Below are 25997 nucleotides of genomic sequence, written 5' to 3'. Positions count from 1 at the left end.
CTGGGCTCAAACAGGCGAGCCCAGCGTCTCCGCATTCGTGGCGAGCGCCTTGCCCACTACGCCACGTAGCCGCCTACATGGTTCCGCTCTTAACTTCCTGTCTAATCAATTCTCCATCTCACAGTCAATGTGAACTTGGTTAATTATATATAGCTGGTAATATAAAGTTTACCATAATTCTTCTAATCATGTAAATTAGATATGTACAATTGCAAAAATTACACAAGATTATGCACATACTGTATTCTTGAGGATACTACACTATAACATTATAATGCTATGTTACAAGCTAACATTACAATGGTATGTTACAAGCTAACATTACTATGCTATATTACAAGCTAACATTATAATGCTATGTTACAAGCTAATGTTACAATGCTACGTTAGCAAATGGCCCAGCCTGTTGTCACCTGCCAATCAAGTTGGCTTCCATTCATTCCATTCCATTCACGTTTAACTCACCATGCAGGCGGCCTGGACGGATTCGGAGAGCAGGCCGGCGTTCGGTTCACACCAGAAGACGTGGCACTCAAAGCGCCGCGTGCCACCGTCGGCAATGATGGCGAAGGTCCGGCTATCGTGCCCAACGCCGAGGAAGGTCAGGTAGCGTACGGGACGCTTCCAGAACGGACCTTCAGCTTCCTGCAGGGACAGAGAGATGATAAGATATATTGCAGTTATATGTTAGTGCTTTGCAACTTATGCCTCACATTCACCCATTCACTCACACATGCACACACTGAAGGCAGAGGTGACCATGCAAGGTGCCAACCTGCTCATAGTGTCTTGCTCATGGACACTTTGACACACTGCGGGGAGGAGTCGGAATCATATCGTGAATACACCACTAAGGTACTCATGTACATGTACAAGGTCAGTGAATACCATGACCACAACACCCGAGGGAGTTCCACAAATCATGTTTAATCCAGATTCGGCTCAAACAAGGGACTAAATGTAGACACATGGATGTGTCTGACGTCATCCTAACTGTTGTGTAAATATTGTTGTGTAATTTTGAGCTGTTTTGATTCGTGTTGCTCTGGACTCAGAGACCTGGCAGAGGACTACCACCAGGGGAGCTGGTGGGAGGTGGTTGGCAACAGGTGGAAGAAGCGAAGAAGCGGAGATCAAGGAGGAGTCTGCGGGCAGAATCCTCCTCTTCGCTGAAATCCACGGATGGGAGCAGATGTGTTAGCGGAGAGCCATACACCTGGATAACACGCGGACTTCCATGTGCATGAACCCAGCGTGAAGAAGTGACGTTGTGCGCCGCAAAGTTAGCTTCAGTACAGTGAGTAGGGGCGAAAGACACAGAGGACGGCAAGCAGACGGGCGGAGACGTCGACCAGCGTTGCGTATATGTGTGTAGTCCGAACGTTGAGTCTAGCCACACCGGCTAGTTAGCTTAGCTTCAGTTAGGACTAGCCCTGTTAGCTCCTCTCGTCGCCTCGCGTCGACTCGCCTTCTCTGCTGCAGTGCATCGGACGTCGAGAGCATCACCTCCTCCATCTTCTCCCCGCCAGACCACCCCTGCCTATTCCCCGCCAGACCACCCTGCCTTCGTGTCTCACAGGTGACAGTAGATCAGGACTTTGGCGGCCGAACACGCACCTGCTTTGTGTGGAGTACATGCTCGCTTCGAGTGAAGGGGCTAGTACATAAACGGCCACCACGTTTCCCGAGCAGGGACCGGGCGCTACATCTTTTGTTGTTGTGGGGTAATGCCGGCTTAGATTTAGGGACTTTTATTTCACACTTATTTCTGTTATAAGTGTGGGCCCGCTTATTTTGGTTGCGTGTGTATATTGTGTTGCGTGTGTATATTGTGTTGCAGCACCTATAGGCGACAGGTGTTTTTCCATGTAGCTCATTTGAGCATGTGCTAATCTCAACAGATTGGGTACTGCAGAGGGTTAACCCTTAAAGTGATTGTGTGCCAACGTTAATCCTTAAAGTGATTGTGTGCCAACATTAACCCTTAAAGTGATTGTGTGCCAGCGTTAACCCTTAGGGGTATATTATTAACGGTGTTACATGTTGTTTGCTTGTGCAGTAATTCCCAGTAAAAGGAGAGACGAGTAACTGAATTCACTGTGTGTGTGTGAATTAATGTGAATTACCGTCTAACCCCTTTTATTATTCTTATTCTTATTATCATTTTCCTCTAACATCTTTTGATCCACTGCGTATGTGTAATTGGGGAAGGTGCTCATTACAGGTCTCCAACAGTCAGCAAGGTACGGTACTGCTTTGGGGAAGAATCATACCATCCACCACTACTGCCACCGGGTGTGAGGGGGTGTGGGACATACTAGGGGAAGTGTGGGTGTTTAGGGGTTGCTGTGCATTGCCCTGGCGGGTGAGAAGGACCAGTATACATCACCTAGGTTAGAAAATCCTAGGCCCCATCCGCCCCATTTGCTAAACCCGAATCTAGTACCCTTACACTGCAGTCGGGGGCCCAGCCGGACTCAGCTCTGCCGGGTTCCCACTACCTGGTGACAGTATAAATTCACCCTCATTAAGTAGAGATAATCCACCCTATTACATTTGGCGTCACGAACAGGATCAAAATCCAAACCAAATTCCTTGAAGCGACCTGTTGAGAAACCAGAGATGTCAGAAGAACAAACCCACGCAGCGCAGGAAATGGCGGCGAAATACACGGCGCTCCAGGAGGAGTATGCGGAGCAGGCGCTGCGCTTAGAGCGACTGAGTACCCAACAGACTTCACCCGAGGTGAAGAAAGAGGGGACGGAACCCATGAGGGACTTGACCGAACATATAGAGGCCCTGCAAGGCAAATACCTTCACCAAGCGGAACATGTGGACCGACAGACGGTGCTCATGGAGCAGTCCCGGGCCGACCAGAAAGAAGCACTGGCCTTGGTCAAAACCGTCATCCAGAGAGAACCCAGCATGCCCCAAGTGACCCCCTCGACGGTGTATGTCCAGCGGGACCGAAAGTGCAGCGAGTTCGGTGGGGGAAAAGAGAGGGGAGAGCTGTCGGTTGATGATTGGATCCGGGCGATGAAGTTCCACTTCCGGACGAACAGAATACCAGTCGAAGACCAAGTGGAGGTCGTAAAACTACACCTGAAGGTCGAGGCCCAGCAGACGGTGATGTTGAATGAATGAATGAATGAATGAATGAATGAATGAATGAATGAATGAATGAATGAATGAATGAAAACTTTATTAACAGATTGCAGAATGGGTACAGTACAGTACAGCTCAATACATACAATTGTTAAGGGGATGCAGACCAGAGAAAGACTTTCGTCTTGTTTACATCAGGGTCCCCCATTTTCAATTCATCGTAACATATATGACATACATGACATACAGATAGACAGTACTGCTACATCTATACATTTATGACATACCAGATTTGCAATTACAGTACTGTTTGTGATACAAAAAGAGTCCCGAAAGAAAAGAGTATATACATTAGGTGTAGAAACTGTACATTGGATTGGGTAGGTGGGGGTGGGGGGGGACTGTACATTGGAGGTGGTTGGGTGGGTGGGGGGGGGGGGGGTTGGTAGGAGTGGGGGGGGGGGGGGTTGGGTAGGAGGGGTGGGTGGGTGGGGGACACTGTACAACTGTACAAACAACACTGTACATTGGATTATTGACAAGACCATACTTGGTAATTTACTGTACATTGGAGGGGGTTGTGTTCGGACATTTACAGGGGCCAGTTTCGAGTTGCAGTCTCCCTTAGGTGTTTTTTGAGAGTGTTTTTGAAAGTGGGTAGTGATTCACATTCCTTTACAGCTTTGGGTAGGGCGTTCCACATTGATGTGGCATAATTGCGAAACGTGTTTAGTCCCTTGTTTGAGCCGAATCTGGGTTTAACATGATTTGTGGAGCTCCCTCTGGTGTTGTGATCGTGGTATTCACTGACCTTTGGGAAGTATTTTGTCATGTACATGGGTACCTTGGTCGTGTAGTGTATCTTGTAGACCAGGCCCATTGCAAGTTGCTGTACTCTGTCGTCTACTCTAAGCCATCCTAGGTTGTCAAAGTGGGCAGGGGTGAGGTGGGTTCTAGGAGTAAGGTCAAGCAGTAGTCTGACCAGTTTGTTTTGAGATGTTTGTAATTTTGTTTTTAGCGCCTTTGAGGTGCTTTGGTACCATGAGGTGCAAGCATAGTCGTAGTACCCTTGAATGAGTGCTCCTGCTAGAGTCTTCAGGGTATTCTTGTTTACCAGTGAGGAGATCCGGTACAAGAATCGAGTTTGTTGGTTGACTTTTTTTATTACATTGGATGCCATTTTGTCACAGGAAAGATTTGCCTCTAGGATGGAACCCAGGTAGGTAATATCTTCTTTCCTTGTGACAATATTGTCACCCACTGTAACTGAGAAGCCGTCGGTCTTGCTGAGTTTGTTATTTGAACCGAAGAGAATGGACTCTGTTTTGCCCATGTGTAATGATAGTTTGTTATCAGCGAGCCATATGCAGATTTTGCCTAGTTCTGAGCTGAGGGTTTTTTCAACCTGTAACTTGTTCTTGTCAGAGACCAGCAGGGCTGAGTCGTCCGCAAACAGGAACAAGTTGCAGTCACAAGCTGACGACATGTCATTTGCATAAATTAGGAACAGTAGCGGACCTAGTATGCTTCCTTGTGGAACACCACAGTTTACTGTGAGGGGGGGGGGATAGGGTACCGTTTACCTCCACCATCTGCTCTCTCCCCTCCAGGTAGGATTGCATCCAGCTCACTGATAGACTATCAAAACCAATTGCTTTTAGCTTGTCAATCAGAATGGTGTGATTGACAGTGTCGAAGGCCTTTTGTAGGTCCAGCATGACCATGCCGCAGTATTTGCCCGCGTCCACCTCTTGTTTGATGTGGTCGTTTAAATAGAGAAGGCATGTGTCAGTGGAGTGGGATGTTCTGAAGCCAGATTGGAATTCGTAGATTAGATTTTTTTCCGCAAGGTATTTTTCGACCTGTTCGTATACAATTGTTTCCATGACTTTCGAGATGGAGGTAAGGATAGAAACAGGGCGGTAGTTGCCTGGGTCTAATTTACTGCCTTTTTTGTGCAGAGGGGTCACTCTCGCAATTTTGAAGTCCTTGGGGACGTGTCCCTGTTTTATGGAGAGGTTTATTATGTGTGTGATGACTGGGGTGATGGCGGCTGCTGTTGTCGTTGTTGATCGCGACGGCAGTCATCACTGCTCCGGTGACGGTTCATGTTGGAAGAGGAGGACCCGCAACCGGACGACCTGTTCCAAGTACTAGACGCAACCTATGGAGACAAAGCCCCAGCCAGCGTCCGTCTGGGGGAGTTTTATGACCGCAAACAAGCAGTCGGCGAGACCGTGAGGCAATACGCCTACGACCTACAAGAGATGCTTCGGCGTCTGAAGAGGACCCGACCGGGTCCCGGACACCGCCACCTTACTGCTGGAGCAGTTTGTCCTGGGCTTGAGAGGTGATGCGCTGCGACGGGAGATGAAGCGATATTCGAGGGAGAAAGAGACGCTGCCGTTCGTTGAATTAATGCTAGCAGCGATCGACTGGTCAGAGGAAGAGGAGGGCCTATCCACTGCCTCTCCACACAGCTCCGGCCGGGGGGTAGTGAATGCTGCTGCTGCAGAAGATAACATCCCTCCACCGATCTTACAAGCTCTATTGGAGTCCATTCAACAGCTAATGACACGGCAGGAACAGCTATTCGCTAGGGGGTGGCATGGAGGCCCGCCCCGCGATGCACACAGATTACCCCGTAGGAGCGAAGATGGAAGGCTGGTCTGCTACACTTGTCAGCAGCCAGGGCATATCAGTCGCGAGTGCCCATACGCCAAGGGGGAATCACGGCAGTCGGAAGCACGGGCCTCGAGGTTTCTCCCACGCAAACACAAGGCGCCATCGACACTGCAGCCGGAGGGTCGTCCGACATGGCGATCACCGGCCGAAGAGCTGAAGATGGAAGGGGGAGAGCGTGCCGTATAATTCGCTATAAATGCGGCCGGCCCGACGGAAGTGCTGATGCCCTGTCCCGCTTCCCGATGAGACCAGGACCAGAGGTTCTGGTTCCTTGGAAAAGGGAAGTCCGTACTCGGCTGGTCCCCGAGAAACGGACCGATCCGCCGGACGTCCCAGCGATCGTCGCAAGGCAGACGGACGAGGTGGGCCCGAGGGAGGGCTTCCTAGTGATCCCGGCGGAAGAAGTCCATGCTCGCCTGGGCCCCAAGGAGAGGACCGATCCGTCGGGGGTTCCGGCGGTCGTCGCAAGGCAAATAATGGCCCAGAAGGGAGACAGAGGATATAGCTGGGACGAGTTACGGCAACTGTAGGCAACCAAGTGGAAGATCCCGAACTGGGGCCAGTACGGCGGGCAGTGGCCAGCGGGACCCCACCTACCAAAGCACTGTTGCAAGAAGTAAACCCATGCCTACGCAAGTTATATGGACAGTGGGAGCGTTTCCGTTGGCACAACGAGGTACTGTTTCAGCGCGTTAGTGAACCCCGAGACGGGGAGGAGTTCCTGCAACTGGTGGTGCCGACGACACTGCGGCGCCACATCTACGAGACTCAACATGACCATGGGGGACATTTTGGCAAACGCGGGACACTAGGTTTAATGAGGCAGGGCTATTACTGGGCCGGGATGGCGGCATCGGTGGATGGCTGGATGCAACAGTGTAAACGGTGTGCCCCGGCTCGAGACGTGTTCCCTAAGATTCAGGCCCCCAGGACATGCACCAACGGGACGGCCCGAGGCGTGAGGAAGCACATGCGGGCCCCCCGGGGGACTCATGACCATTCACAGAGCTCTTCCGAGTCTGACATGGGACACGTCGTTTATCGCCCTCGAGACCCGTCTCTTAGAGTGTGCACTCCACCCAGGGCCCCTCGGTGGTTACCGGGGTCATGCCCGACACTGGGGAAGGGGTGGGTTCGGACTCATAGAGTGGGGACGGAACAGACGGGGGAGGGGAAGCCGATCCAGGCGAACAACCTGTAGTCCAAGAGGACGAGGCCGCTGCCGACAACTTGTCGGTGGGAACGGACGATTTAGACACAGGTCTGAAAGGGGGGGGGTCGGACCACTCCGGCCACAGAGGAGTACTAGAGGTCGTTTGCCTGCCAGGTATCGTTACGACTATGTACTCAAGAGTGTGTTCTGTGAACAGTGTTTGCGAATTGTGAAAAGTTGTGCGAAATTGTTGGTCTAAGGACTGTGTGAATGTATGCGATGTCCGATTGAGTAACTCCACTAAACAGGGGGTTGTGTAACTTGCCTTGGGACTTGGCAAGTTTAAAGTGGGGGGAAATGTAGACACATGGATGTGTCTGACGTCATCCTAACTGTTGTGTAAATATTGTTGTGTAATTTTGAGCTGTTTTGATTCGTGTTGCTCTGGACTCAGAGACCTGGCAGAGGACTACCGCCAAGGGAGCTGGTGGGAGGTGGTTGGCAACAGGTGGAAGGAGCAAAGAAGCGGAGATCAAGGAGGAGTCTGCGGGCATCGGCATCGGACGTTGAGAGCATCACCTCCTCCATCTTCTCCCCGCCAGACCACCCCTGCCTATTCCCCGCCAGACCACCCTGCCTTCGTGTCTCACAGGTGACAGTAGATCAGGACCTTGACGGCCGAACACGCACCTGCTTTGTGTGGAGTACATGCTCGCTTCGAGTGAAGGGGCTAGTACATAAACGGCCACCACGTTTCCCGAGCAGCAACCGGGCGCTACATCTTTTGTTGTTGTGGGGTAATGCCGGCTTAGATTTAGGGACTTTTATTTCTAAAGTGTGGGCCCCACTTATTTTGGTTGCGTGTGTATATTGTGTTGCGTGTGTTTGTGTTGCAGCACCTATAGGCGACAGGTGTTTTTCCATGTAGCTCGTTTGAGCATGTGCTAATCTCAACAGATTGGGTACTGCAGAGGGTTAACCCTTAAAGTGATTGTGTGCCAACATTAACCCTTAAAGTGATTGTGTGCCAGCGTTAACCCTTAGGGGTATAGTATTAACAGTGTTACATGTTGTTTGCTTGTGCAGTAATTCCCAGTAAAAGGAGAGGCGAGTAACTGGATTCACTGTGTGTGTGTGAATTAATGTGCATTACCGTCTAACCCCTTTTATTATTATTATTATTCTTATTATAATTTTCCTCTAACATCTTTTGCTCCACTGCGTATGTGTAATTGGGGAAGGTGCTCATTACAGGTCTCCAACAGTCAGCAAGGTACGGTACTGCTTTGGGGAAGAATCATACCATCCACCACTACTGCCACCGGGTGTGAGGGGGTGTGAGACGTACTAGGGGTGGTGTGGGTGTTTAGGGGTTGCTGTGCATCGCCCTGGAGGGTGAGAAGGACCAGTATACATCACCTAGGTTAGTAAATCCTAGGCCCCATCCGCCCCATTTGCTAAACCCGAATCTAGTACCCTTACACTGCAGTCGGGGGCCCAGCCGGACTCAGCTCTGCCGGGTTCCCGCTACCTGGTGACAGTATAAATTCACCCTCATTAAGTAGGGATAATCCACCCTATTACATAAACATGTTTCGCAATTATGAGACATCAATGTGGAACGCCCTACCCACAGCCGTAAAATAAGGTGAATCCCTACCCACCTTCAAAACCCCTCTCAAAGATCACCTACGGGAGGCTGCAATTTGAAACTGGCCCCTGTAAATATCCAACCCCCCCCCCCCACCCAACCCCCTCCAATGTACAGTTTCTTCCCCCTCAAATGTATACTCTCTTTTAGAAACTCTGTCTCTTAAACAGTACAGTATATTTGTATATCTTGTATGTCATAAATGTCTGGATGTAACCGTACTGTTTATCTGTATGTCGTGTATGTCATAAATGTTACGACAAATTGAAAATGGGGGACCCTGATGTAAACAAGACAAAAATCTTTCTCTGGACTGCATCCCCTTAACTCAATGGCTGCCAACAACGAGTATACTCATTATTGGATCGTTATTTCTTTTATTTCCATTCATAATTCATCCTGGTATGCTGTGGTACTGTGTGCCAATGTGCCTGAGATCGCAACGGTCCAATACCGCCGCCTGGTGGTATGCAGCCGATGTTGCACTCCCTTTGTGTCTTTGTGTGTGGGGCTGTGCGTCATTGAAAGTCATCCAGGCGGAGTTATCTTGTAACGTGGATCAAGATATACATTGCATATACCGATCGCATTGAATCGCCTTCGGGACGCCAGAATCATTATGCTTTTGGGGGTTATGACGTGGGCCAAATGGACATACGATCTAGCAGATGGAATATTCTTTTTGGAGTCTCATCGGCCACAGGTAAGAGCAATTTAACGTCAATTCCAGCTTGGTTGTCCATTGTTTTCATAGCCAACACCCTGATCAGCGTATGCTGTTGTACTAACAAATGCCGTTATTGACAATCAATTAATCATAAACGACCCCACCCCCTTTCATGCATGCATGATGGAACATAATATACCGATCATATGCATTTGAATTTTTTATTGTAGCATGTATAGGGACGAAATGCCAATGGATTAAGTATAATATGTGTTGTGGCCTATAACTAGCCTTCCAGGAATTACCCTAGACCACTCTAAAACTATACTTATATTCACCACGGTATAAAACGACAATGTATGGATGGAAAAAATATTCCTTTTTCACATCTTGAACGATAGATACTCAATGTCAAATGGGCCATAGTATTGCATATATAGCTATAATATTTAAATAGTTATAGCCCTGCAAACAAGGTGAGCGACTCCCACCGTTTACAGCGCTGGTGGTAGCTGCTACAGGATGAGGCTAATGTGTGGCAGAAAAAGAGTTAACAATTGTGTGTATTGAGCCATACTGTATTGTACCCATTCTGCAATCTGTTAATAAAGTTTTCAATCAAGCAATCAATCAATCGGGAACCTTCAGATTACCAGACCTTGCCCCTTCTACTCATACTGGCTTCAGCGTCTTATTTCACCTATTGGACTGCTCTGGTGCCCACTGAAAGAACTGTACTCAATGCACCGACCAGACCATGGCCCTCTACTGTGCGGAGGAAATGGAAATCTTTGCCCAATCCAGTGGTGCCATTCTTCATCTTAGCTGGTGCAAGTTAACCTCTTAAACCTCGGACGGCCCGGCCGCACGTGCGCACGCGTCGCGGCACTTTGCCCTCGTCTGCCGGCTTCGGCCTGCGTTTTTCCTGACCAACCAATACGTTGTTGGAAAGTTTAATTTGCCGCCGTTCAATCGAAACCATTCTCGACCTATTGCGTGCTTCCAGTCTCGGGTTACAAGACCAAACAACCGACAAGCGTCATTTGACAAGCCATTCGGACAAGTAACGTCCGGTTTGGCTGGGTCCTGAATGGACCAGTCACCTCTGATGGCGAAAATTATTGACCGCCTTTGTAGACAATGAAATTCTGGAGCCAACGGTATCCCCCGCGAGGGCTGATTGCAAGGACAAGGGGGCAGAAGAAGAGCAACAAGTTGTTTTGAATCGCGCATGATTCAACTCAGTTACTTCTATTCTGCATCGAACATTGTACATATGTCTATAGTGAACAGCACAGAGCTGCTGTTTAATAATATTGTCGCGTTGTGGAAAGCAGGATGAGAGAGCGTAGATTTCAGTTAATCATTTATCATTTAACATTTGAAAGGCATACATTGTTGTCATACAGAAGTACAGAATACTTTTATCCAAAATGCTTCTTACTGTTACTGTTAGAGACTGTGCTAGACAAGATAAGTATGAAATAAAATAGTATAGCATGTAAAATAGAAGTAAAAATAGAGGTCACGCTGTTCAGTATAGACATATGTACAATGTTCGATGCAGAATAGAAGTAACTGAGTTACCATACAATATACAATATACTATGCAATGTACTAATATACAATACGGCTCACTTTTCCCACTTCAATGACAGAGCTGCTGTTTAATAATATTGTCGCGTTGTGGAAAGCAGGATGAGAGAGCGTAGATTTCAGTGTGAATCATTTAATCATTTATCATTTAACATTTGAAAGGCATACATTGTTGTCATACAGAAGTACAGAATACTTTTATCCAAAATGCTTCTTACTGTTACTGTTAGAGACTGTGCTAGACAGCATAAGCGTGGCGCGATGTGAAAGGGGAAGTGAACTCCAGCGTCTCGCCACAGCAGGGCGCAGCGGCAAGCCTGCCGAGTCTGCCGCTGCCGCGGGGGCGTGCCACGGAAACCGGAACCCGGAAACCGAAATCCGACTAAATCCGTTGCGGAAGTGATACACGCGTCCAGGTCCTCTCCCACCATCTTTTGCACCCATGATTTTATATGCTGTGATTTCTATAGTGTAAATTCTATGCTAAATGTATGCCTATTTATATGTCTGCATTACTGCTGTGAAGCATATTGGGCTGCTATGCAAATTATAAGCTTATTGTTGTTATTATTATTATTATTATTATTATTATCATTATTATTTGAGATCATCCTAATCTTCTCTTGTTCCTTCTTATATCATCCTACATTCTCCTCTGATTATTATGTATCCATTCCTATCTGATTATCTCTCTCTCTATCTCTTTATCTATAAAGATAAACACACACACACACACACACACCTATTGTCTCCATAGTGACAGCACTTTGTATAAAGATAAACACACACACACACACACACATCTCTTGTCTCCATAGTGACAGCACTTTGTATAAAGATAAACACACACACACACACACACACACACACACACACACACACACACACACACACACACACACACACACACACACACACACACACACACACACACACACACCTCTTGTCTCCATAGTGACAGCACTTTGTATAAAGATAAACACACACACACCTCTTGTCTCCATAGTGACAGCACTTTGTATAAAGATAAACACACACACACCTCTTGTCTCCATAGTGACAGCACTTTGTCAGACACATGGACGGCCACCGGCTCCCACTCCTCCATCTCAGTGCTGCTCATAATGCTCTCTATTGCTCTGTTCAGAACCTCCATTCCTGGACGGACAGACGGACGGACAGACAGACAGACAGACAGACAGACAGACAGACAGACAGACAGACAGACAGACAGACAGACAGACAGACAGACAGACAGACAGACAGACAGACAGACAGACAGACAGACAGACAGACAGACAGACAGACAGACAGACAGACAGACAGACAGACAGACAGACAGACAGACAGACAGACAGACAGACAGACAGACAGACAGACAGACAGACAGACAGACAGACAGACAGACAGACAGACAGACAGACAGACAGACAGACAGACAGACAGACAGACAGACAGACAGACAGACAGACAGACAGACAGACAGACAGACAGACAGACAGACAGACAGACAGACAGACAGACAGACAGACAGACAGACAGACAGACAGACAGACAGACAGACAGACAGACAGACAGACAGACAGACAGACAGACAGACAGACAGACAGACAGACAGACAGACAGACAGACAGACAGACAGACAGACAGACAGACAGACAGACAGACAGACAGACAGACAGACAGACAGACAGACAGACAGACAGACAGACAGACAGACAGACAGACAGACAGACAGACAGACAGACAGACAGACAGACAGACAGACAGACAGACAGACAGACAGACAGACAGACAGACAGACAGACAGACAGACAGACAGACAGACAGACAGACAGACAGACAGACAGACAGACAGACAGACAGACAGACAGACAGACAGACAGACAGACAGACAGACAGACAGACAGACAGACAGACAGACAGACAGACAGACAGACAGACAGACAGACAGACAGACAGACAGACAGACAGACAGACAGACAGACAGACAGACAGACAGACAGACAGACAGACAGACAGACAGACAGACAGACAGACAGACAGACAGACAGACAGACAGACAGACAGACAGACAGACAGACAGACAGACAGACAGACAGACAGACAGACAGACAGACAGACAGACAGACAGACAGACAGACAGACAGACAGACAGACAGACAGACAGACAGACAGACAGACAGACAGACAGACAGACAGACAGACAGACAGACAGACAGACAGACAGACAGACAGACAGACAGACAGACAGACAGACAGACAGACAGACAGACAGACAGACAGACAGACAGACAGACAGACAGACAGACAGACAGACAGACAGACAGACAGACAGACAGACAGACAGACAGACAGACAGACAGACAGACAGACAGACAGACAGACAGACAGACAGACAGACAGACAGACAGACAGACAGACAGACAGACAGACAGACAGACAGACAGACAGACAGACAGACAGACAGACAGACAGACAGACAGACAGACAGACAGACAGACAGACAGACAGACAGACAGACAGACAGACAGACAGACAGACAGACAGACAGACAGACAGACAGACAGACAGACAGACAGACAGACAGACAGACAGACAGACAGACAGACAGACAGACAGACAGACAGACAGACAGACAGACAGACAGACAGACAGACAGACAGACAGACAGACAGACAGACAGACAGACAGACAGACAGACAGACAGACAGACAGACAGACAGACAGACAGACAGACAGACAGACAGACAGACAGACAGACAGACAGACAGACAGACAGACAGACAGACAGACAGACAGACAGACAGACAGACAGACAGACAGACAGACAGACAGACAGACAGACAGACAGACAGACAGACAGACAGACAGACAGACAGACAGACAGACAGACAGACAGACAGACAGACAGACAGACAGACAGACAGACAGACAGACAGACAGACAGACAGACAGACAGACAGACAGACAGACAGACAGACAGACAGACAGACAGACAGACAGACAGACAGACAGACAGACAGACAGACAGACAGACAGACAGACAGACAGACAGACAGACAGACAGACAGACAGACAGACAGACAGACAGACAGACAGACAGACAGACAGACAGACAGACAGACAGACAGACAGACAGACAGACAGACAGACAGACAGACAGACAGACAGACAGACAGACAGACAGACAGACAGACAGACAGACAGACAGACAGACAGACAGACAGACAGACAGACAGACAGACAGACAGACAGACAGACAGACAGACAGACAGACAGACAGACAGACAGACAGACAGACAGACAGACAGACAGACAGACAGACAGACAGACAGACAGACAGACAGACAGACAGACAGACAGACAGACAGACAGACAGACAGACAGACAGACAGACAGACAGACAGACAGACAGACAGACAGACAGAGTTAAATTGGTTGTTGACCTTGGATATTCGAAAATGGACGCCATAATCCAAAGTCTGAGCTGACAATTTGGATGTTCAAAGTACATGTAATATTATTGGATGTCCAAAGCACATCTGCAGAACACCTACATAACACCAATATCACATTTATTATTATTATTATTATTATTATTATTATTATTATTATTATTATTATTATTATTATTATTATTATTATTATTATTATTATTATTATTATTATTATTATTATTATTATTATTATTATTATTATTATTATTATTATTATTATTATTATTATTATTATTATTATTATTATTATTATTATTATTAATAATAATAATTGTTGGAGCCAGATTCAGTCCTTATTATTTATTTAGTTAAATATATGAAGCAATATTGTTTGGAAAATGATTGGAAAATATCTTTATCTGGTATGATTTGGAGGCGTGTCTTTTTGAGTGTGTGAACAAACACACTTTTATCAATGGGACTGGTGCCCTAGTAAAACACAACACTGGATTTTTTACGGTTTTTGACCGTCGCAAGCGCTACGGAATTGGAAATTAGAAATTGGAAACCACAGAACACCGTTCAACGTGAACAAACCAGCACACCTCCACGTCGTATGGTAAGAACCCCACGCTAAACAAGCTTCAAGTAAATCGCAATAAATACAATTTTTTATAAACCAAACAAACTCATCTCTGCTGTATTCATACGGAAAAGCGCATGCGCGCATCAACCAAGGCTGTGGATCTGAGTCACATTGTAAAAAAAACTGGCGTGCAATGCTTGTGCATTAACATTAAAGGAACAACAAGGAAAAATGGAAAGTTTGGGGGATGAAATTGACGCTGTACATTCCAATAGATTAAAATAACTGAAAGCAACTAGAAGCGCCAAATTGGGTGTTTTAACCAGAAGGAAAAATGAAGTCTCTAATTTAATGAAGCATAGGCCTACACTGTAAGAAAAAGAAAGCTGCAAGAAAACGGTAAATGTCTGGAATCAATGGTTGCCAAATACTTACTGTCAAATTACAGTCAAATCAAATACATTTACAGATTACAACCTTTATTTAATGGTTAATATTTTGATAAAAGGTAATTTACTGTATTTCTATGGCATTTACAATTAAAGTAGAAAAACAAAAGTAATCTGTAAATTAATACAGTGAATTTCCCGTGAAAAAACATTAATTTTTTACAGTGTACATGCAATGTGGAAATTGTTAAATCAAAAGTGGAAAATGAGTTCAACAAAGTATATCAAGAACTGAATGATGTAAATTATTCTGTCAAAACTTTACTGTCAGTAATGTCAGAGGATGACGTTCAAAGTGAGTGGTACATCCCTAAAATAATACCAGTGGATGAATTCAAAAACGGTGTATTACAATGGATTGATCAAAATGAAATCCTGCTAATTAGTCCAATCAATTGTCAGAGGCCAGGCTTGTGTTTTACAGACTCCTGCCTGAAGCTCAGTTTGCACTGAGGAGCTGAGACAGACTACATTTGTGAACTAGCTGTGTAAAAAGAAGTAGCATTCTGTGTATCAATTTGGTTGCTGTTTCTCTCTGAATCAACTGAATTCACCCCTGTCATAAGAGGGTGTGAATCTAGCATCTGGCTTTTCTCCTGCTAATTAGTCCAATCAATTGTCAGAGGCCAGCCTCCTACAGGTGTGGGACATTATTCATCAGGGATTTAAGCATAGTTTATACAAGCACCGGTGACCGGCTAGCTCGACCTACTGGTTTTAGCTCTTTAGTTAAACCTTCAATTGGCTTCATACACGTAGCCTTTATGAACAAATGTTTCTATTTATTTTTTTGACATGACATAAAACTAGACACACAAGCATTAACAGTAAATATCCACAATAAATCACAGGATTATACATTCCAGTATTTGAATAAATATAAATGTAGTTTACGAGATATATACATAATACTTGCAATACAATACAATACATACATATGCTCTTGCTCGCTCTTCTTCCCCCCCCTCAGGACCCCCCTTGGATAATCCATCCATTATTTCGTTTCTAACCAAGGATTACAATTCATATGCTAACCTTTATTCTCTCCACCACTTCTAACCAGATTGCAATGCTGGCTTCATTGACACCTAAAATTCTTGCTGTAGATATCTCTAGATAAATCACATCGAGATAAGTAAGAACCCATACCTTCAGGCACATTTTATCCGGTTGAATCCAGCGTGATGCTATCAGCTTTTTAGCAGCCGTAAGACCGGACAAAATTAGTCTCTTTAGCTGTATAGAGGCTGCTAACTGAGAAACATTATTCAACAACAATACAGAAGGCAGTACAGGTATGGTCAGAAATAAAAATTCTGATAATTGCGTGGTTACTTCTTCCCAGAATATCTTAACAGTGGGGCATTCCCAGTACATATGTATAAATGTACCGATATCACCCCTTAAACACAAGGAGCATAGAGAGTCTTGTTTAAGCCCCATTCGGTTCAATCTTATAGGAGTCAGGTAAGTCCTATGAATATAAATAAGATTAATCTGTTGATATACACGTAGCCTTTAGTAGTTGATAAATTGCACTTTTTATTAAAATAAAAAATGTTCCCGGTCTACCTCCGCCACCTGGGTAAGCATGTCTCCGTGTCCTGTCTGTCCCTCCATGGTAATAAAGGTTAACTCTGTTAGAGAGTCGTGTCCTTGAACTTGAGTTAGGAAAACAGACAGCTTTAGAAGTCTTGGACACTTCAGGCTTTTCTAAGGAGCCTCAAGCGAGGTCTTCTAGTCTGGAGACAGACATAGTGCTCAGGACATGGCCTTAGCGCCCGGTACGGGGCGGCAGTGTAACCACTCGGTCTCGGTCCTGACACTTGCTTCGCAACCTGATTTTACACGTGTTGCGGGTTCCGGTCCCAGCACGCAGCTGTCTCCACTGAAACCTTGTCTACCTGTCCTTGTGATTGGCGACTCCATCACCCGGCATATTAAACTAGGCAAGCCAGCCGAGATTAAATGTTTTGGGGGAGACAGAGCTACCGACATTGAAGCCAACCTGAGATTTCTGGCGAATAGCATAGAAAGGGGAAAATATAACGTACATCTCACACCCACTGAAGATAAATTTGAGCATAATTGTTATACACGTCGGAAATAATGACTGTAGGATGAAAGTCTCTGAGGTCACAAAGATTAACATAGGCTTTCTGACCTCGCCAGAAAGATGAGTTGGCGTTGAGTAATCTTCTCTGGCCCCCTGCCTGTAAACCGGCATGATGATGAGTTCATGAGTAGGACAGCTTCTCTACACTGATGGCTGGAAAAATACTGTAAAGAACAGGGCTTAGTGTTTGTGGATAACTGGTCCTCTTTCTGGGGGCGCCCTGGCTTGCTGAGAAAGGACGGTGTGCATCCTAACATGCAAGGCGCCTCTCTGTTATCTAGAAATATAGACAAGATTATAGCTTCGGGCTGACAGCCACCCCACAAGCATGCCAGGGTACAGGCTCGTAGTGAGCCTGCTAGTCATGCTAAACCGATGGAGCCTGCCAATCCCTATACCTTTCCTAACCATGCTGGGTCCCTCCTCCACCAGGCTCCCTACTCCTCTCTTTCTATCTCTATCCTTAACCCGGTATATCCAATCAAAACTAGAATATCTCGTTACGCTCCGCTTTACCCAGCTCGTCCTTGTGCTATAAACCATGCCAACTTAATTGTGATTAAACCTACCCGCATGGCTGAAAATCGCGCTGTTAAATATACAGAGTGCGTGAAGGTTGGCCTTATCAACATTCGCTATCTGCCAACCAAAGCTCTTTTGGTAAATGAACTGATAACAGACCATAGTCTCGACTTATTGGGCCTCACTGAGACATGGCTTAAACCTAATGACTTTCTGCCCTTAAATGAGGCTTCACGCCCTAATTGTAGTAGCTCCCATATCGCACGCACCTCCAAGAAAGGAGGCGGAGTTGCTCTAATTTACGACTCTAAGCACAACTTTACATCCGACGCAAACTGTAAGTTTTCCTCGTTTGAGGTGCTCCTGTTGCGTCCCTCTCCCCCCAACAGAAAGTGTGGCGGTCTGATTCCTACCTCCACTGCATCCTTTGTAATGGCTGTCCTTTACCGCCCCCCAGGCCCTTACACCCTCTTCCTAGATGAGTTTTCCACTTTCATCTCTGAGCTTGGATAACATTTTAATTGTTGGTGATTTTAACATTCATTCCAACAAAACTCTAGATCCCCTAAATAAGGCTTTTACCGACATCATTGACTCTGTCGGTCTCATTCAAATTTTCTCGCCCTGACAGTGTAGAATCCTACATGAGCCGTCGTATTAACGCCTCAACTGTCCCAATTCTAGTTAACTGCCTACCAGACACCCTCTCTCCCTTCCTCTCTTACTCTGGCCCCCTTGATCTCTTTACAGACAAACTTAACGCCGCCCTTCGTAGCACGACATTGTCGCTCCCCTTAAGCCTAAAATTAAACGTGCTCCGCAATAACAAACTCCCTGGTTTACGGAGGAAACTCGCTCCTTTAAAAAGGCATGTCGCAAACTTGAACATAAATGGCGTTCGACCAAACTCGAAGTATTCCGCCTTGCCTGGAATGATAGTTTACGTAACTACAAAAAGGCACTCTCACTTGCCAAAACCTCATATTTTTCCAGGCTCATTAACGAAAACAAAAACAACTCAAAGTTTCTGTTTGACACAGTGGCAAAACTTAATCAGAAACAACCAACTGCCCTAAACCATGCGTTCTCAGCTAACGAATTCATTAAATTCTTTACCAAGAAAATGTATCTCATAAGAGATGAAATTGTTGGCTTACTCAACAATCAGAGTCCCTCCCAACCTCTGATGGGCTTTCCCCCTGACTTTGAATCCAGCCATACTCTATGCTGCCTTGAAAACGTCTCACTTAGTGCCCTCTCTAAATTGGTTGGCGCGGCTAAACCCTCAACCTGTCTGTTTGACCCTATCGTCTCTTAAAATGGATAAAAATGTACTCTGTGTTGTTTCCTGATGTCCCAAAAAGTGATGAGGTGCTGTAGAATGATTTGGAAACCAAACGTTCGCTCCAATTCTTAAAATCAACAGTTTTATTAATACACATGGTCGTAATCAATAACTGTTTTACAAAAGGCACACTCTGCAAAAAGGGGTGTTCCCTTGGTAGCACGAGCGGTAGAAATCGCCGGCACTGGGAGTCACTGAAACTAACACGATTTCACAGATTCTCAAAGCAGTTTTACTAAAAATGTCCCGACCAGCGTGATGCTTCGTCTATAACTATTGCCGATTTGGTAGCAAAATTGTCCTTCACCATCGAGGTTTCTCTGGAGGCTGAAACGTCTTGTGGTAAATATTGAGTTGAATTTCATAAATAAACTTGTATACTGTTTAGCAGAAGTGGTTGCAGGGCTAAATGAGGAATGAGACGCAGGGACAGTTGGATAGACAAAGGTCACACCTAATGTGACCAGATTAGTACTGTATGGTAATGGCCCAAAAGGTCAAAGATTATTCACACCCCCCCCACCAGAGGACATCATGCCAGCCCCCACTCGTGAGACAAGACCCAACACAGCGACCACACGGACGGGGGCCACCGGCGGAACCCCTCTGTGCTCAGCGGGGGACCACACCGACGGGGGCCACCGACGGGCCCCCTCTGTCTCTGTCCCATCGCGTCGCCACGGCCCGGAGGTGGGGGCTGCCAGCCCCCACAGGAGATCGCCCACAGGAGACGCATGATTGGATCAACTGTGTTGGTGAACTGTATTCTATTATTGGCTAGAAATTGTAGTATATAGGAGGAGACAAATTGGTAATTCGGGAGCCCCAGACCAAACCGACCCCAGGGGTCTGTGGGCTCCACCGCTCCACCACCGAGAGAGACTGACTGATGCATTTTATGTGAGTAAATACATGGGAAAACACCATTTGTTGTTTAAAGTTTAGTGTAAATCCTTAATGTCTGAAACCAGATTTACTCATGTATAATGTGTGCAGCATGGTCAATGTATGTTCAAATTATGTTACCAAGTGACTGTTTATGTACATTATTGAGGTTTGAGAATGCAAACCTGATTGTAATTTCTGTACACAGATAGCCCTGTTAATGTTTTCTGATAATCTTTTGTCCTATTCACCTTGGTCTCCTGGCTCTGATCAAATAAATGTTGAATTGGACTATAGTTCATGGTTTGTCTGGCCTACACGTTTATTCCTCATCTGCTTAAGTCAGATGAGGAGATCAACAAATTCTATCAATATGATCCCTTTCTCCTCCTTCCAGATAATCAATCTCATTGTACTGTACTACAATAACCTCAAATTATTGTAGAAGTTCTGTGGGAATTTACCACAGTCTTCTTACGTCGATTTCTTCTTCTCTTCTCCCCTTGGTTCCCCGAACATGGCTTTTATGAATGAAACAAAGAGGTCGGCCTGGTGATGTCACTTCCGGGTGACGTCACCACGCCCATCCAATTGCAGCTTACTGGGGTCAGATTCAAAATGGCGACCGGTTCTAAACCTGCCTCTCGACTCAAAAGTGAGACTTTAATCCCAAATTCGTTTTAGATCCAAATTAGACTGAATTAATCTTTTGTTCAATACAGTTGTAACTGAGGGGTACAATTCCCTGACTGTATTGAGAGTATGGTATCATTAAACCACTACTTAGTTATGTACTTTAATTACTGGCCATACAGTACACGGTATATCTGGTGAACACCCACACAAGAATATGGCTTGACAAAGAAAGTTCTATTTAGAGGTATTTATTATTAGAGCAGCAACGATAGGTTACAGATTGAGAATTATGAATTGCGCTTGTAAGGCGAAGAACACTTAAGTAAGTCAAGAGCGTAAGTCCATGAGCATAATAAGATGGGTATAACTGACGCCACCTGTAGCATAAGAATTACATAAGGCACACTCGTAGTCAGCTGGAGATACTAAGGGGGTTCCCTCCGGTTGTAAGCCAGCAGGGGAGAGGAATGTTCGGGAGCAAAGTCTGGATCAACACGGAATAACGAGGCTCCAGATACAGGAGCCAGTGCAGTAATCCCTTGGTCCGTAGACAAAGCAACAGCTATACTCCAGTATGCACGACAGCATGGATGAAAGCTAGCCAGCCTCTGTGGTCCTAGAGGCGGGCTCGATGATGCTCCTCACAGGGTAGATCCCACACAGCAGTGGGGTAGACGATTCTCTGCTCCAGCAGCCACAGTACCAAAGCAATATAATCCAGCCGGAAAAGGCTCTGCATTCGCCGGTGTAGGTTCTCCGGTGTACATATCCAGGGACGCGGGAAGGGGGGGTGCGGGGGGTGCTGCAGCACCCCCTTTCAATTATTGCAAAAAAAATATATATATATATATATTTCTTTATTTTTAATTTTTTTTGACAGTATTTATATATTTGTATATACTGTAACTGTATAACTGTAACACTGTATATTATAAGTTTATCCTGCTAAAAGCACGTCACCATTTTAATATTGTGTGTATTGAGCCGTACTGTATTGTAGCCATTCTCCAATCTGTTAAATAAAGTTTTCATTCATTCATTACACTACTGTATGTACCAACTTAATTGTGATTAAACCTACCCGCATGGCTGAAAATCGCGCTGTTAAATATACAGAGTGCGTGAAGGTTGGCCTTATCAACATTCGCTATCTGCCAACCAAAGCTCTTTTGGTAAATGAACTGATAACAGACCATAGTCTCGACTTATTGGGCCTCACTGAGACATGGCTTAAACCTAATGACTTTCTGCCCTTAAATGAGGCTTCACGCCCTAATTGTAGTAGCTCCCATATCGCACGCACCTCCAAGAAAGGAGGCGGAGTTGCTCTAATTTACGACTCTAAGCACAACTTTACATCCGACGCAAACTGTAAGTTTTCCTCGTTTGAGGTGCTCCTGTTGCGTCCCTCTCCCCCCAACAGAAAGTGTGGCGGTCTGATTCCTACCTCCACTGCATCCTTTGTAATGGCTGTCCTTTACCGCCCCCCAGGCCCTTACACCCTCTTCCTAGATGAGTTTTCCACTTTCATCTCTGAGCTTGGATAACATTTTAATTGTTGGTGATTTTAACATTCATTCCAACAAAACTCTAGATCCCCTAAATAAGGCTTTTACCGACATCATTGACTCTGTCGGTCTCATTCAAATTTTCTCGCCCTGACAGTGTAGAATCCTACATGAGCCGTCGTATTAACGCCTCAACTGTCCCAATTCTAGTTAACTGCCTACCAGACACCCTCTCTCCCTTCCTCTCTTACTCTGGCCCCCTTGATCTCTTTACAGACAAACTTAACGCCGCCCTTCGTAGCACGACATTGTCGCTCCCCTTAAGCCTAAAATTAAACGTGCTCCGCAATAACAAACTCCCTGGTTTACGGAGGAAACTCGCTCCTTTAAAAAGGCATGTCGCAAACTTGAACATAAATGGCGTTCGACCAAACTCGAAGTATTCCGCCTTGCCTGGAATGATAGTTTACGTAACTACAAAAAGGCACTCTCACTTGCCAAAACCTCATATTTTTCATGGCTCATTAACGAAAACAAAAACAACTCAAAGTTTCTGTTTGACACAGTTGCAAAACTTAATCAGAAACAACCAACTGCCCTAAACCATGCGTTCTCAGCTAACGAATTCATTAAATTCTTTACCAAGAAAATGTATCTCATAAGAGATGAAATGTTTGGCTTACTCAACAATCAGAGTCCCTCCCAACCTCTGATGGGCTTTCCCCCTGACTTTGAATCCAGCCATACTCTATGCTGCCTTGAAAACGTCTCACTTATGCCCTCTCTAAATTGGTTGGCGCGGCTAAACCCTCAACCTGTCTGTTTGACCCTATCGTCTCTTAAAATGGATAAAAATGTACTCTGTGTTGTTTCCTGATGTCCCAAAAAGTGATGAGGTGCTGTAGAATGATTTGGAAACCAAACGTTCGCTCCAATTCTTAAAATCAACAGTTTTATTAATACACATGGTCGTAATCAATAACTGTTTTACAAAAGGCACACTCTGGAAAAAGGGGTGTTCCCTTGGTAGCACGAGCGGTAGAAATCGCCGGCACTGGGAGTCACTGAAACTAACACGATTTCACAGATTCTCAAAGCAGTTTTACTAAAAATGTCCCGACCAGCGTGATGCTTCGTCTATAACTATTGCCGATTTGGTAGCAAAATTGTCCTTCACCATCGAGGTTTCTCTGGAGGCTGAAACGTCTTCTTACGTCGATTTCTTCTTCTCTTCTCCCCTTGGTTCCCCGAACATGGCTTTTATGAATGAAACAAAAAGGTCGGCCTGGTGATGTCACTTCCGGGTGACGTCACCACGCCCATCCAATTGCAGCTTACTGGGGTCAGATTCAAAATGGCGACCGGTTCTAAACCTGCCTCTCGACTCAAAAGTGAGACTTTAATCCCAAATTCGTTTTAGATCCAAATTAGACTGAATTAATCTTTTGTTCAATACAGTTGTAACTGAGGGGTACAATTCCCTGACTGTATTGAGAGTATGGTATCATTAAACCACTACTTAGTTATGTACTTTAATTACTGGCCATACAGTACACGGTATATCTGGTGAACACCCACACAAGAATACAGCTTGACAAAGAAAGTTCTATTTAGAGGTATTTATTTTTGAGCAGCAACGATAGGTTACAGATTGAGAATTATGAATTGCGCTTGTAAGGCGAAGAACACTTAAGTAAGTCAAGAGCGTAAGTCCATGAGCATAATAAGATGGGTATAACTGACGCCACCTGTAGCATAAGAATTACATAAGGCACACTCGTAGTCAGCTGGAGATACTAAGGGGGTTCCCTCCGGTTGTAAGCCAGCAGGGGAGAGGAATGTTCGGGAGCAAAGTCTGGATCAACACGGAATAACGAGGCTCCAGATACAGGAGCCAGTGCAGTAATCCCTTGGTCCGTAGACAAAGCAACAGCTATACTCCAGTATGCACGACAGCATGGATGAAAGCTAGCCAGCCTCTGTGGTCCTAGAGGCGGGCTCGATGATGCTCCTCACAGGGTAGATCCCACACAGCAGTGGGGTAGACGATTCTCTGCTCCAGCAGCCACAGTACCAAAGCAATATAATCCAGCCGGAAAAGGCTCTGCATTCGCCGGTGTAGGTTCTCCGGTGTACATATCCAGGGACGCGGGAAGGGGGGGTGCGGGGGGTGCTGCAGCACCCCCTTTCAATTATTGCAAAAAAAATATATATATATATATATTTCTTTATTTTTTATTTTTTTTTGACAGTATTTATATATTTGTATATACTGTAACTGTATAACTGTAACACTGTATATTATAAGTTTATCCTGCTAAAAGCACGTCACCATTTTAATATTGTGTGTATTGAGCCGTACTGTATTGTAGCCATTCTCCAATCTGTTAAATAAAGTTTTCATTCATTCATTACACTACTGTATGTACACAATCATACGTGTAAAACCGAGTAGATTTTCGAGTGATGACAGACTGTCACAGACTGATTGAATGACAGGTGAAACAACTAATTGTATTCACCTCCTGTCTCCCGCCCTTCCCACGCGCCACGAACCACTGAGCTACTGTGATACAGTGCTTGCGCAGTCAGTCGATTTGAGCTAGTAGTCAGACTTTGCTAGCACAGAATGTCTCACTCGCAGAAAAGAAAAATATCAGATTTATTTTCTAAACGTCCCGCCGGTCCCAGTGAGTCCCACTAAATCTGATAAACGTCAGAGAGAGACAGAGACGACAGGTTCAGCCTCAGCATCAGGTATTGAAGAGTTAACTGAGTCTGTTCCCCTATACCCCCCCTCGGGCGCCAGGGGCTTCCACTGAGGGGTGATGCAAATAGGGATGGGGTGTTATGGCAGCTCATGATGGAAAGAGTGCGCACCGAGTCTGATCCCGAGTTGAAGAATTGGCTCCAAAATAGAGACAACTGGATGTCCAACAACATCCAAAACGAAATCTTACAGCTGCTTGCCCATGATATTCAGCGACAAATTAGAGGCAAAGCATCCAAAAGCCCAATCTTTGGCTTGAGCGCTGACGGAACCACTGATGTCACTCACTGGAAAAGAACAATTCTCGTGTAATATACAGTTAGCCGATGACAACTTGGAAGCTCAGAACTTCTTTTGGGGTTTTTACAATGCCCGGCCCAGACACAACAGCCGAGACGCTGTTTTTGTGTATAAAATACTTTTACGCCTCGACCTGCCCATGGAGAGGCTGATAGGATACTGTTTTGACGGGACCAGCAACATGTCTGGGGGGTACAGGCTAGACCAGGGGTTCCCAAACTTTTCAGGCCGCAACCCAAAAAAAACGGTGTCAGAGAGCCGCGACCCCCACTATTATAGGAGGTAAAAAAAATTATTTTAAATGGAAATGTATGGTTGAAACATGCAAACGTTCAAACGCACACACACTAATAAGCATTGGAGGCTTTTAACCAGGGCCGGACTGGGGAAATCATTCAGGCCAGGAAATATAGCCCCAGTCAGGCCACTTTTTAAGCAGGGGGTCTGGGGGTCCCCCACCAGGAATTTCTTTGTTACAAAGACTTAATTTCCTGCATTCTGGTGCAGGCATTTTTTTTATTTGTACCCTTTAAATGCCAGTGTTTGTGATGGCATCACAACTTAGTTAAAAAACAGGCTAGCA

At 45.7% G+C, this 25997-nt stretch overlaps 1 protein-coding gene across 1 annotated transcript in view; it reads right to left on the bottom strand.

Annotated features, from left to right (window-relative positions):
* The window catches only part of apbb3 (amyloid beta (A4) precursor protein-binding, family B, member 3), a gene marked incomplete at its 3' end in the record, with an annotated part of 196485 nt that overhangs the window by 20168 nt on the left and 150320 nt on the right, over window positions 1-25997 (bottom strand). The window contains exons 11-12 of the mRNA XM_084320466.1: window positions 11900-12015; window positions 466-645 (exon numbers count right to left, since the gene is read on the bottom strand). Of these exons, the coding sequence (XP_084176592.1) occupies window positions 466-645; window positions 11900-12015 (296 nt within the window). The remainder of the gene's footprint in view (window positions 1-465; window positions 646-11899; window positions 12016-25997) is intronic.

Source organism: Notolepis coatsorum (assembly GCF_963971535.1).
Source record: "Notolepis coatsorum genome assembly, chromosome: 8".
Lineage (NCBI taxonomy): Eukaryota > Metazoa > Chordata > Actinopteri > Aulopiformes > Paralepididae > Notolepis > Notolepis coatsorum.
Note: the sequence above shows the minus strand (reverse complement) of the source record. Positions and strands in the feature narration are given on the sequence as shown.